Source organism: Neodiprion virginianus, chromosome 4 (assembly GCF_021901495.1).
Source record: "Neodiprion virginianus isolate iyNeoVirg1 chromosome 4, iyNeoVirg1.1, whole genome shotgun sequence".
In the NCBI taxonomy this organism is placed as follows: domain Eukaryota; kingdom Metazoa; phylum Arthropoda; class Insecta; order Hymenoptera; family Diprionidae; genus Neodiprion; species Neodiprion virginianus.
This window is the reverse complement of record NC_060880.1, coordinates 37,185,579-37,200,113: the sequence shown is the minus strand read 5'-3', so window position 1 is coordinate 37,200,113 and position 14,535 is coordinate 37,185,579. Positions and strand designations below refer to the sequence as shown.

Below are 14,535 nucleotides of genomic sequence, written 5' to 3'. Positions count from 1 at the left end.
AAGAATGTATAAGAAGATAGATTAGAACGTATGTTAAAGAGGAAGAGATATGAATTGATGGTGTTTCGGTATTCTTTTAAAAAAAATTTTCTGCAGTTGTCACAACTCTTTAACGGTACCTTGAATTTTTTCACATTTTTTATTCAACTTTTCAATTATTTATGAATATTTAAAGCGATTTTGAAGAAGACTTTTTTTCTTTTTTTTTTTTTTTTAATTCTGACAAAAACTGTCAGAAGCTGTATTTTTTATTCCAAACATTTCAAGACCGGGATTTCTTCTTTTTTTTTTTATTAGTTGTTTCAATTTTTTTCGACACCTTAAACATTTCTAGACCAGTGTCATTTTTGGAACGATATTTGTCCTTTTTCTTGGCAACTTCGACTTTTTTTTAATACAATCATATAATGAAACCGCTCTATAAATGTTCCGAATGAAAAAGACAAGTTTTGGGAATTTTTTGACAACTTTCAGATCGTTCCGGACATAGAAATGTTTGGAAAAGGAAACACAATATTGAAGAATTTTTTTAGTATTCTAAAAAATCTACTTTTCAATATTGCTCTCAATATCCATAAATAATTAGCCGGTTGAATGGCAAATCTAAAAAGAAAAAAGAAAAATTCAATTCGTTGATGTATCCAGAGTTGTGAGAGTTGCAGAAAAAATTTTGAATAAAATAAAAAATGTTGAGGATCAGACGTTGGTTGGGTTTGCATGGAATTCTCCATGTATAAATAACATCTCTGTAATTATTTACTATTATAAATATCGTACGGAGAAATTCAATTCAACAATAATTATATAACAAGAAAAATTTCAGTTTGAAAATTGAAAAAAAAAAAAAAAACTCGCATCATTTGTCTCTGTCCTCGGAAGTATTTCTGTTACAGAATTCCCTGACGATGTATTTTTAACCACTAACAACGTTTGCGAGAGTATCGATTAACCCAAATTGTAATTATTGGTATCGTTTTGATTTGCGGTAAAAAAAAAAAAAATTACCGAAAAATAAACGAAACGCTGAAAATAGTGCGATACGTGAAAAAAAAAAAAAATTCACCGTCGATTGAATTTCCGTCCGCAATTATTCGCCGAAGTGGAGAATAATAATTCTAACCGCGGGTAAAACGGAACCTTTTGTACGATTTCTCCCGTTTCGCTCGAGCTGTACAAGGTATAGGTAGATGTAGGTATTCCCATTTCGAAGGAATCGGGATCGGGAACGGACGTCGTGGATCCCCTCGTCATTAATATAAACCAGCCTGGGACTGACTTGCCCATTGACTGATGAGAATTCCTTGAAACGGAACCGCCCCTTGCAAAACCACCGAGTCTCACGCACCCTCCGCGTGTCCGTGCAGTTAGGGGATGATGCAGCCTCCCCTCTTCCCCCTTTACCCATCCCCGCCTCCTCCTAACCGCAAAGAATCGTTAAAGCTGTAAAGCTCTCATCTCTATAATCCCTCGGCCCTCAACGGCGGTTTCGGCACATTTTCTTAACCCTGAAATGCACCGCACTGAAAGTCTGCGTGAGGTTTTAAAACGCTCGAAATCGACAGTTTTTTCTAACGGTGGTTTAAAGAATTTAGTACGATCGGATGATGCAAGTATCGCGTTAAAGATCTTTCAATCTCAACGTGACAAAATATATGTTTTATTCAAACGTAGAGTCGAACGGTGGACAATTTTCTAAATTTAGAGTCGATGTGTAATTGACTTTTTACAATTTAAAATTCTATGCGAAATCAATTTGATAATTCCGCACCATTTGTTTTCTTATCCGTCAATATTTTTTGCCCCTTCACCTCCGAGGAAAAAAAAAAAAAAAAAAAAAAAATTCAAAACAACCTTACAAATAATGAGAGAAAGTTCCCATCGACCGCGCTTTGAAATTATGTACAATTTATAACTGATCGGTTATGAGACAGTCAAGATTACAAGTCGATGTAACTAATTGTTGAACCGATAATATTAGTTTCAAGGTTATTTTTTTTTTTCTATCAATCTAGCTGCGTGCAGAACAACGAAAAAAAAATTTTTAGTTTTCCTTTTTCGAAACATTCTACGCTTGACTGAAAGAATTTTCTATGAAATCAACGTTCATTTGTAGCGTACAGTGTGTAATTAGTGGAGGAATTGAAACCACGGAATTCTGCATTCTCTTTACCTTTCGAGCAGCGTGTATGAGCTGAAAATTTTCGCTCTAGTTTGGCTTTAAAATTTATGATAAATCCGACTAGTAAAAAAAAAAAAAAAGAAAAAAAAGAAAAAAAAAACTTGGCAAGTTTTTGACGAAACCGTATTACACGGTAAATAGAAATTTCATTGTACAACCTAATTTTGTTTAATCCGAAACTAGCCGCTGCTCCAGCTTTCTTTTCCACCCACGCAAACGCGTATTTTGCATTATTCCGTGGAGCCGAAGGGTTGAACAATATGCATCGCGTCTATCCCTTCGTTTGCATATTACATAGACTATAATACAGTTGATTGACGCGGCTTTTGCTTGCTTAAACACGAAACACCGTCGCGGTAAGACAATACGGCGATAAATTAAACCTCGTAGAAACCTCGATAGCTTTCGATTATGTAACGTGAATTGTAAGTGGCAGCTGTCAATTTTCCCGAGACCGCAACGAGCGATGTAATATTTCAAAATTGTTATTAATCAGCCGACGAACAATAATCGCACAATGATCGTCAAATTTATGTATACGTCGAAAATTGATTTATAATCAATTTTACACCAACAATTTGACACCCCGTGCACAGAGCTTAACTTTCGGTTGTATAATATTGTTATTGTTAATATTCGATAAATCAACGGAACAAAATTACTCAAAACTTGTCAAATCGCGATACGCTCAGCTTGAGATTTCGAAACCTTTTCCTAACCGACGATTAACCCTTTGAGTTACCGATTTTATATCAAGTTTTTGTATGTTTAGAGAACTTTGAAAAGATGTTTCTTTACGGTTTTTGCCTATTTCCGATAGTGTACTGGTAGGTTTTCGACACAATTATTATCCTTGGAAAAAATGATTGATAAAAATCGGGAAAATTGAAGGAACAATTCGTCGACGAGAAATTTGTCCTACATAAATACAAGTTTTGCATAAATAATAAGTTTTTAGGGTCGCCGATTACGAATCTGAAATTAGATTTTTATAATTCAAGATGGCGGATCTAATATGGCGGACGAAAATTTCAAATTCGATCAAATCTGGGGAAAAAACTCTATCCAGGGATTTTTCGGGTCGCTGATCACGAATCAGAAGTCAGATTTTGAAAATTCAGTACGGCGAGTCCGATTGGCGACCCCGGAAACTCCTGAACAGAATTTTTTGACCGTATTCGATCAAATTTGAAGTTTTTGTTCACCACATTGGATCCGCCATCTTGAATTTTTGAAATCTGATTTCAGATTAGTAACCCCAAAAACCTTGGAATTCGATCTTATGATAAAAATTGCCTCGTCCATTCAACTCCATTGACTCAAGTCACGACTACTTTCGAATTCCGAATGAAATTCACTACGAAATGTGTTTTGTGAACCAGAAAATACAATAATCTTGTCTTGACGAAAAATTAGGTATCAAATTTGGTCATAATCGTATATATGCAATTTAGACTGGTACAAAAAAATCGACTATATTTTTTTTTCCAAATCTTCTCTAAAATACTTTTGGAGGGGTGAAAAAAGATGCCTGTCAAAAGCGGAGTTCTTAATATTAATATTTAGAAGTTGCTCATCGCGGATTTCTATTTTACACTTAAGTAACATTGGAAATTTTTTTCATTTTTTTTTTAAAACTTTGCTGCTCACAAACCAATAAACAAATCCAAATGAATCATACGTATTTTTACAGTAAATTAAACACTCTACAAAAAGTCTCACTTATCATTTTTTGATAAATTGACTCCTTCCAAAGTTATTCAAGCTCAAGATTCAATTTGCAGTAAAGTCAACTATTTTTTTTTTTTTTTAGTTTATGGCAAAACGTTAAAACTTACTACGAAATGTCATCAAATTTATCTCAAAAATTCTATAGTTTGTGTTTTTTCCACGAGGAAGAAAGTCGGTTAACAATTATTAATTTGTAAAGCTCTACTTTCAACGGTAAATAACCTCACTGAAATAAATTCTACTTTCAACGGTAAATTCCTCTTCAAACGTTTCAACAAAAAAAGTATAGTTTGAAATTTTTCATTCCGTGCGTGAAAAAAAAAAAAAAATAAAAAAAATTCAATTGCATCAAAATTGGTCTGTGAGCTACAAAATTGAAAAAACGATAAAAAAAAAAAAAAAAAAATTTCCCACGCCATATGAGGCATTTAAATGGAAAATAGAAATTCGCTACGAGCGACCTCTAAATATTAATAACAAGAGCTCCGCTTTTGACAGGAATCTTTTTTCACCCCCCCTCGAAAGTATTTCAGAGGGGGTTTTGAAAAGTAAAAGGAAAAAAAAAAAAAACAAACAATCTTCGCTTTTTTTGAACCAATCTAAATTATATGTATATATATATAATTAATTATATTCGTTATCACGTATTTTTTGTCGCACAGTTCGATTCTCTTCCCACCCTTCCCTTTTTCGTCTTCTCATATTCCTAAGAGATCAAGAGGCCGCGGAGATAAGAGGGGGTGGTCGGAGGCGGAGGTTCGGGGGTCGGAGGCGGCAGCTGAGGCCGAGTTGCTGAGGTCGGCTTAGCCGTGTTTTACTCCGCAGGTGCGGCGACTCCATCCCGAAGTAGTTTCACTCTCTCCTTCCGTGATCCGGGCTCCACCCCCGCCTCCCGCCCCCAAACCCCACGGGATAAAACTCTCCCGATCCCGGCGGCGGCTGCCCGTCGACCAGCCGAGCGGTCAAGCGACCAAACTGTCTCTTTTACAACCAGCCATATCCCATACACACGCCATACCGGGTGGCAATAAATTAGCTACGGCTTTCCGAGACGTTTTATCCGATCATTATTATCGTTTCGGTTTTTTAATTCCCTGAAATATATTTTTTATTTTACAAACTTACAGCTAGTTCTCAGTTGACAGATGTGACCAAAAACTTCGCTTATTATCGTCGTGAAAAAGATAAAAAGCAAACTCTACTACAAGTAACGATTCGAGATTTTCGTTATTATTCGATGTGTGGAATCGAAATTTGTTTATTTAAATATTCTATTATCATACTTGATACAAAAGTTTTATGCATCGATTAATTACCAAAATATTTATTTATCACTTGCGAAGTTTGCTATTGTCTTTTTTTACGTTGATAAATAAGTATTGAAGTTTTTCGTTGATAGCTGTAACAAAAAACTTGACTCATTGTCAACGTAAAAAATACGAAAGCAAACTTTTTACGTAATAAATGAAGATTTTGATCACTATTCGATGCGTAGAATCAACATTTTTTTCTCTTGACCTGTGATTAATTATTATAATTGAATAAAAGTGATTCAAATTCAAAGTTTGTTCAAACGTTATTTACAACAAATGTTTCAGAAAACGTGTAATTTTTCTCTAAATCCGAAACATCCTGCTAATTTTTACAAAATCAAACTTTATCCAATAAATCTATTACTTCTCTCATCGGTCGCGTGAAAGTAAAAAAAAAAAAAATCAAATTCGATACCTGGAATCCAAACTCAAAATTCGCATTGACCTTCGTTATCTGTACAATTTCCGTTTCTCGTTTCTCACACGATTCGGCTTGTCTCGTAGATTTGTGCCCGAGAGAGGGAGAAAGGTATGCTCACAAGTATACCTGTACGTATAAGTTGCCGCGCGTTCCTTGAATATTTTATTTACTCGCCTAGGCTGCTCTCTTAATCGCACGAATTCATCTTGGTTAGTGTGCCGCGCTCCTTTCACTGCAGTGAAACGTTCAACCGCAAGGACCGTAACAACCCGGCACAAGGACCAGCGAGTCAAGTCGTCCTGCAGCTTCGCAGACTCTGTAAGTACCCGGAGTAGCGGTTTTCCTGCGGCTTCTGCACTTGACTCGTAAATCGTTCGGGGTGGGTATACATTGCAACGTATAACGCGTTATGTAAAAATAAAACAGGGAAACTTGTGTTGTGATTTTTAGTTCCGGATGCCGCTCGGTCCTTAACTATTTTCATTTTTTACCACGATCGAAAAATATAGTTCCAGGTAGAAAATGAAAATTAGTTTTATAGCTGTTACCGGAAAGTCTGGTATCCGTTGCTATTCTTTATCGTTACGTTGCTAGATTTTCTTGCAACTGTTGCGAAAATTTAACGCTCGTGCAACGATAAATTGACGTTGAAGCCTTGTTTAGCTAAAAAAGTAGAGTAAACCTCAGAAACTGATTTTGCGTTGCAATTAGCAAAAAAGGATCGACGATAGCGCAAAATTGTTAGGCGTACCTCGTTTTTCGCAATTCCAACAATATTCAAACAGTTTTTTTAACGAGGCCTGTTTTGCTGAATTTTTTTAGTTACTATACCAAACGAATTTTTTCTCAGTGTACTCACAAGTATATAATACATGTATATTTATTGTATAGATATTTGAATTTCCATTGTAAAACGGTGACGTGAATAGAAAAGCCTGGAATGAAAATTAGAATGATAATAGACTTGGACGGTGTTTCTCGCGTGTATTTATGAGAATTATTTGTGTACGATATAAAAGCGCGTGACGTTGTAACGTTTTGAAAATTTATGCAGATTTCATCCATTCAACTTGACGGCAGAAGGAGCAGCAGAAACGGTCATTAATTACGTTAAGGAGACGAGCATCGATCACGCAGAGGGACGAACGGTTCAAGGGGCGGTTTTAAAGGTGAGGGAGAAGGATGAACGTCCGAAGAGGAATTATTGCTATTTAAAAATAGCGAAGGATCGATAGTCTAACGACGATGGTAGAGACGACGATAATAGTCGGAGTTTAAAACGGCGACCAGAAGCGGAAGGTGCAAAAAAAAAAAAAAAAAAAAAAAAATACCGGTTCGTCGAAAATTTGAAACATATGGAAACGGCGTGAATTTCAATCCCGCTCCCAACGCAAACACGTTCAAGCTCGCCGAAAGAGAGGAAGGATATAAAAAGCGATGCAAAAAAATGAATCGTGAAAAAAATTAAATCAGGCGAACGATGAATGTTTTAAAAGATAATCGCCTTATATGGCGTGTGTTCTGCCTGTTGAATTGTTGGTACGCTTTTAGCATTGTAGGTACGGTATTATTGACGTGAAAAAGGGTGAAAAACCGTAATTCTCGAATAAAAAAATACACGAATCTCCAAACGTTGTATAAAAATTTAACGATTTGTTGGACAAAAATAAAAACTTAGTCACACAAATTGAATGGAAATACATATTTGCAGAATATTTTCCCAACTTCCACGGGATAGTTTAAAAAAAAAAAAAAAAACTAATCACGAAAAACTGAAAAACTCGACCAAGATTTTGAAAATTGCTTAAGATCCGATTTTTTCGACTTAATTCAATCTGTAATAAAACTACTGAACAATTAGATTGTTGTCGAAAATTCCGAACAATATCGTGCGGTAATAAAATTGAATTGAAATTAATTGAAATTTGTATATCTTTATTTTTTTTTTTTTGTAGTAATTTTATAACGTTACTAACTTCAGCCTCGCCATTTTCACCTCCCCCCTAAATTTTAGATTACACCGTAATCTTGCAATATAACTACAAGCTTTTTTAACAAAAATTGAAATCTTCTTTCAGTCAGTTACATCTTTTGTGCAAACGAGATGCTTTATCACCGAAATCCGTTAATCCAGATAAGCTTGACTACCCAGATATTTCCATAAACTATTTTTTCGCACTCCCATTTTAATCCCCCCAAATTTTTCAACAGACTTTACAAGTTCAGTGTAACTTCAAGCGTCCCAGGGTTATTATAAAAATGACCAAAAAAATCGATTGTTTTTTCTCGATCGGTTTTTGCTTCTTACTCCCGTGAACGACGCAACGCGGTATCGATTTAAGTGATTAGAATATCAACTGTTATCGTCGACTTACTTACTGAGATACCTATTTGATATGACAAGTGAAAAATAAATGAATATTGTTACCTGAAATTGAAAACTATTTTCAACGAAACTAGACTGAGAAAAATTTAATTTGTTACAGTAACTAGAAAAATTGATGAAAACAGGTATCGTTAAAAAAAATTGTTTCAATATCGTTGCACAAGCATTAAATTTTCGCAACAGTTGCAAGAAAATATAGCAACAGTGATCTTAATGAGACAGCTAGAAAACTAGTTTTCATTTTCTACCTAGAACTATATTTTTCGAAAAAAAACAAAAATAAAAAACTAAACGTATTCGATTAATCGATTCATTTTTACCGATTCGATCGAGTCGTATTCGATTATTTTTAGCTCAGTGGCTGTCACCATTAATGATCGAACGTTAACAGAGCGAGAGCAACGTTTTATATCCATTCTTTCGTTGTGAGATTTGACGAACAAAAAATATAAAAATAAAAAACTGCACGAGGGGAAGGGTGGTGGGTCGGGGGGCGAGTCGCTGCGGGGCTTTTGTAATAAGCTTATTAAGATATTAACAGGGCGACAGGTGGAACGACGAGGAGGAGGAGGACGTCACTCACTCGAGCGAAGGGTTCGTTCCACCCCCGGGGCTCGAATTTTGAACGGAATTCGGGGCGACGCGACTCCCGCGGTTTTCTGCCGGCTGTTATACGTAGCACGAAAATCCGTATCCACCTGCCTTATATAACTATTTATTTTTCATTCTGACAAGGGATGACAAGGGTGGTTTTCAACCTCCTCTATGCCGTCCTGGGCACACGTGAATCAGAGGAAAGGACGGACAACCTGCAGCCGCGACAATTTATCGTCCTTCAGATCTCGACGCGCGTTGTAAAAGAGACCGTGCGGTTCTTTTTTGCGCCCCCCCCCCCCCCCCCCCCCCCCTCCCCCAGAATATATTGTCGTAACAAATTAGGTGCTCACCCTCTCGATTCGATATTCGAGAAGGTGAGAATTGACAATTTTTCATTATGAATTATGTTTTTGAATATTTTTGGGTAGTAGTAATGATCGGTAGGATTCTTTTATTATGTTTGCTGATTTTTCTTGTCGCAAAAATTTATATTCCATAACGATCATTGTCCTTGAAATCAGGAGTAGAAAATTTCAAATTCTTGTATCAAAAATTGAAAACTTCTTGCGCATCAACCGTCGACGAAGGAGTAAATCGATTTAGAATGAAACGAGTCCGTCAGTTTCGTGATTGAGAAAGATTTTGAAAAATTTTCGCAACTCGACGTTTGGCCGAATGAAAATGAATCTGTTTTCCCGAACTCTGGACTCGGAATTGAAAAAAGCTGCAGGCAAAAACGCATCTCTACCTTCACTGAGAGAAATTTTTAGTTACGGTTACCGCTCAGTCCTTGACTATTTTCATATTTTACCACAATCGAAAAATATTGTTCTAGGTAGAAAATGAAAATTAGTTTTCTAGCTGTTATCCGTTACTATTCTTTCTCATTACGAACACTGTTGCTGCACAATTTTCTTGCTACTGTTGCGAAAATTTAACGCTCGTGCAACGATAAATTGACGTTGAAGCCTCGTTTAGCTAAAAAAGTAGAGTAAACCTCAGAAACTGATTTCGCGTTTCAATTATCAAAAAAGGATCGACGATAGCGCAAAATGGTTAGACGTACCTCATTTTTCGTAAGTCCAACAATATTCATACAGTTTTTTAAGGATACCTGTTTCACTGAATTTTTCCAGTTACTTTAACAAATGAAATATTTCTCAGTGTTCCTCGTCAAAATGCATCTCCTTTTATAGGCGTTGCAGGAGACTTTGAAGAGAAGAATAAATCTCGCGATAGCTCGGATGCGGGATTGGCTTGTGCAAGGAATAGAAGGCGGAGGGGTGTTTATAAATTTAAATTGTTAGAATGCATCCGTCGAAGCTCGCCGAGGCCTGCGGAGCTATATCCAAGCGGTATGCGATCTAGTATGTAAATACGATAGAAGATAGGCGGCGAAGAGAATGCTGCTGCTGCTGCTGCTGCTGCAGGCGAAAGGAAGGATGGAGGAAGTGAAAAATACAGGGAGAGCGAGGGAAGAAGACGAGAGAAGGCGGGAAATAAAGGGGGTGGAAAAGGAAGGCCGGGAGGAAAGGATGCAGTGTGGAGAAATGCCGGGTGATCTTTTGAAAAATGGGGTCATAAAACATTCCGCTCATATCGCATATATACACCCTATATCCTCCATTCTCACCCTTTCTCGAGACTCCTTCATTTTATTCCCTTGTTCTTTTGCACCCACGGAATATTGCATGGGAGACAGAGAGAGAGAGAGAGAGAGAGAGAGAGAGAAGAAGAGGAAGAAGTAGAAGAAGAAGATGAGCGACTTCTCGTGACCGATCTTATTAGGATATAGGTCGAAATTCGTGTCCGGCTGTTGGGCACAGTTTCTACCCGCACGGGCTTTTGCTACTTGAACGTAGTTTTTTGCCAAGTTGATCATAAGCAGTTTTTGCGACCAGTCCTTAAATCTTGATGACCTCCTTGTTACTGGTGGTGACTATATTGCGTAGAAAAATCATACGTCGAAGGGCTTCAGGCTCGCCACGAGCTAGCCTTCGAACTTTTTGTTCTTACATCGCAGCTTCCAAGTTCATAGAGAGAAAAAATAATATTAATCAATTCGAATTTTTAATTAAGAATTAAGATTATATTACATGAAAGTATGAGGATTTCTTTTATTTTGAACCACTTTAATGGATCCATCGTATTGCAAATTTTGGAAGTCTGACGTCGGATTCGTTATCGGTGAGCCAAAAAAAGAAAAAAATCTCCGCCAACCAATTTCTACGGAAATCGGAATATTTTTAAATTTTTTTCCACCACATTGGATCGTCATTTTGGATTTCGCAATCTGACTTCAGATTCGTGATCAGCCGATCAACAAACCGACGAGTATCAATTTGCATCAACATCCAAATGGTTTTAGTTTTTTTCCGGCTTATTGGATAGGCCAAATTTAAATTTTGCAAATCTGACCTTAGATTCGTGATTAGCGATCCAAAAAACTTCACGGTACTAATTTTCATTCAAATCCGTTCATCCATTCTCAAGATATCATCATTTTTACTTGATTTTTTGGAAATTCGTTATTCAAATCATTGAAAAAGTACCGAACCGATCATAGCCAAAATCTAATCAGTTCTAAGTTTGGAAAAGCCGCATCGATTCGGACGAAAATCGTTGAAATCCGGCGACTAATTTCGAGATGTCGTGTGACAAAAAAATTGATCACACACGTACAGCCATCTGAAAATGGTCGGTGGTGATTCTCTAGATCTCGAAACTCAATTTTTCATTTTCGGGGCGACTACAATGACTTCCTTTTTTCTATAAAAACAGAAAAACAGGAAGTTAAAGTAAAACCGGTACGGTCGTGATATCGCGAAATTTTATTTCACCTAGTTGTTTCTATTTTGAGTGTAAAAAATGGTTGGGTTTTGAAATTGATTTTCTTTTTTTTAGCACGATTTTAGAGCTTCGCAGCGTCGAGGAAATTTCGGAGGATGGATACTCGATCATTAAACCTGATGGAAAGAATGAAAGAGGACGAGCAAAGAAATGAGTAATAATAAATGAGACCATTAACTCCGTATAATTTTCTCGCGTGGGGTAAAGAAAAAGGAACAAGATAAGGGGGAATGAGAGGGGAATAAGGAGCGTGGAAGAAAATAAAATGAGACAAAATTGTATGGAAAAAAAAAAAATAAAATAAACAAACAATATATGAAAAAAGAAGAAGAAGAAGAAGAAGAAGAAGAAGAAGAGAACGGTCCCCGCCATGCGACAGCCCAGCTGAGCACAAAAGAACAAAGCTCGGCGAAACGCCCCGAGGAACCGGAAGAAGAAGAGGCGGCGAGGCGAGGCTCAGAATGCTGTAAATTACACCTTTATGTTTTCATATATTTTACATTTACGCCGAGTCCCTTATAAGCTTTATTTATAAATTTGCTTAAACCGGTAAAGCCTCAGCCGACACGCCGGGGGGATTTCGCGAATCTTCTCGCTACGCCATCGTTGCACAACATTTTTCACCCTCAACGCCCGCCGGTTAGCGTCAAACGTTGCTCGCCGAATGCTTGGAAGAGCCCCTTTTACTTCAGGGAAACTCGATTCTTAAATTGACTCGAAACGGCCCTGATTTTAACCTTTTAAATCTGGTGAACGGTCCGTCATTTTTTCGAGTCACACTGAGAGAAATTTTCAGTTACGGATCACCGATCAGTCCTTAAATATTTTCATTTTTTACCAACATTACCAACAATATTCAAACAGTTTTTTTTTAACGATACCTGAATTTTTCTAGTTAATATAAGAAATGAAATTTTTCTCGATGTACGACATCTTCGTTAGCTGTGAGATAAAATGTCAGGAATTACTGACAGTGAGCTTAAATGTCGAGCACCATATAATTAACGATTATACCATTTGTTTCTGAACGATATCTCAATTGCAACGAAGTAATGACTTGGTCAAGAATCTCGTAGAAAATTTTTCGGTTGTATTATTCAGGTGTCTTAAACACGTGCACTTGAGCTTTCTCCAAACGTTTTGGGGCTCTACGGACGCGCGGTAATTTGGGTTCCTGCAAATCTAGATCTTTCGCATCGTCTATCGCTTTTTTATACATCGAATCAAGCAGGAAAAGCAAACAGAAAATTGTTATGATCATACTTGTGCAATTCAATGTTAGTCAGGAGAATTTTCGAGTGTGGAATTTCACACTCCAGGCATTTCGAGTTCGGAGATCTCCACACCTTCCACATAAGTGTAAGTCGCCTGCGGTGACGATTATATCTTCAAGTTTCTGGTAATTGGAAAGGCGTAAAAGAAGGAAGATTGACCGATTTTCCTATCCTTATATGTACGCCTAATAACACATCAAATTTGCGGCCCGATGAAAATTTCGACAGCATAACGTTTTTACCAGTGATCGGCCAATTGATGTTCGTACGTAATGTGTAACTAATTTCGGTATATTTCACGCTGTCGAGTTTCTTCAATAATCTGTCGGGTTGCACCGAATGTGAGTCATGCTCGAATACAAATATCGTCCTGGTTTTATGGTTATTATTATTTGAACCGGACATGTAGCAGAAAATCACGAAGGACGCAAATTCCGACTTGGAATTCACGGATGGAAATATCTTTTGAAGCAATCTTCTTGCAAACTGGCTTGGATCGTTGCTAGATGGGTTCATACGTCTATAACATTAAAAAGAAACATGCTTAGAATTTAGAATTACGTTAGTTAACCCTTCATTACATACAGAACCATACATGTTTGTTTGTAATATTTTTTCAGTATATTGAAAGATTTAGTTCAAAACCAACTTTGAATACTAATTATATATTTTTTCGTGTATCACAAGGTATTTTTATTATTTGTTGTCTAGATTAAGTGCAAACTGTCAAATTATTTGAGTAAATGTGAGATTTTCATTTCATCTTCTTCGTAATTCGTGGCATAAGGGGTTAAGAGCTATTTGTGGAGAACATGTCATGAAATACCGTCATTCCACGAACGTTTGACGAAAAAATTCTTTCTTGTTTGTTAATACGCAGAATGATTTTCTTATTATTGCATAGATCAGCGGCTTGTCCTTGAAATTTGAAAATTAATAACTTCTCAATTATTGAGTGTATTAGGGCTCTACATAAAATCCATACCAAAGATCAGTCTTATGTAAAATGAAGTTGCAGATTCACAATAGCAAAAGTTCCTTTCAGAACAAAATTACGTACCTACTTCTGACAGTTAATTACGTCTATGTAGAATGAAATAACCATCTAATTGTATTTTTTTCAGAACCTTTGGTGAGAAAATCTATTGTTTTCGATCACTGATTCGTCTTTGGTAGCTTCTCATATATTATGATCATATGTTCACGAAATGATATCAATGCTCGCGAATCGGCGAAACATGAAAAAACACCTATTTTTGGCGGTACATTCAAAATGTACGGACGTTTTTTACCACACCTAGCACTATTTATGATTGTTACGGTTATTCATTCTTCCTAAGGTTGATGCGTACCAACTACTGTAATCACGTGAGACCAAGTTACATTCGATATTTCACGTATCTATTATGTTTTATTGAAAAGGATCGTTACAATACACCGGCTATTCTCCAAATTTTCACTAAGCAATTCAGAGACGAATGAAAAATTTGAACCGTCTGCTTTTCCTGTTATACCTCAGAATAGGTAGGTATGATCATCTCGTGATGTGAAATGAAATAGGAGAGTCACAGTCGAATGAAATTTTCGATGCCCGACTGCTGTGTTTGAATTACTAGACCAGCAGATATACAGAAAATTGGGTACATGTTGTGATGAAATAAAATCTTTGCGATCCTGCGGATTATCTGCTTCCATATTCACTCGTCGAAAATAGCGAGAAGCGTTGCGATATACGAGAAAGCGGTTGATAACCCCTGGAATGAAGAATGAAAATCAGAAGGTTG

General features: G+C 36.7%; 2 protein-coding genes and 1 long non-coding RNA gene across 7 annotated transcripts in view; 1 reads left to right on the top strand and 2 right to left on the bottom strand.

The window, feature by feature from the left end:
* The window catches only part of LOC124302758 (uncharacterized), a 170,006-nt gene that overhangs the window by 112,297 nt on the left and 43,174 nt on the right, over positions 1–14,535 (bottom strand). The window lies entirely within an intron of this gene.
* On the top strand, positions 5,829–11,627 carry LOC124302798 (uncharacterized). The gene is made up of 3 exons (XR_006907779.1): positions 5,829–5,962; positions 6,699–6,813; positions 11,532–11,627. It is a non-coding gene; the product is annotated as an uncharacterized LOC124302798 (long non-coding RNA).
* The window catches only part of LOC124302903 (uncharacterized), a 592,781-nt gene continuing 592,694 nt past the window's right edge, over positions 14,449–14,535 (bottom strand). Inside the window, exon 7 of the mRNA XM_046759472.1 lies at positions 14,449–14,505. Coding sequence (XP_046615428.1) covers positions 14,449–14,505 — 57 coding nt within the window. The remainder of the gene's footprint in view (positions 14,506–14,535) is intronic.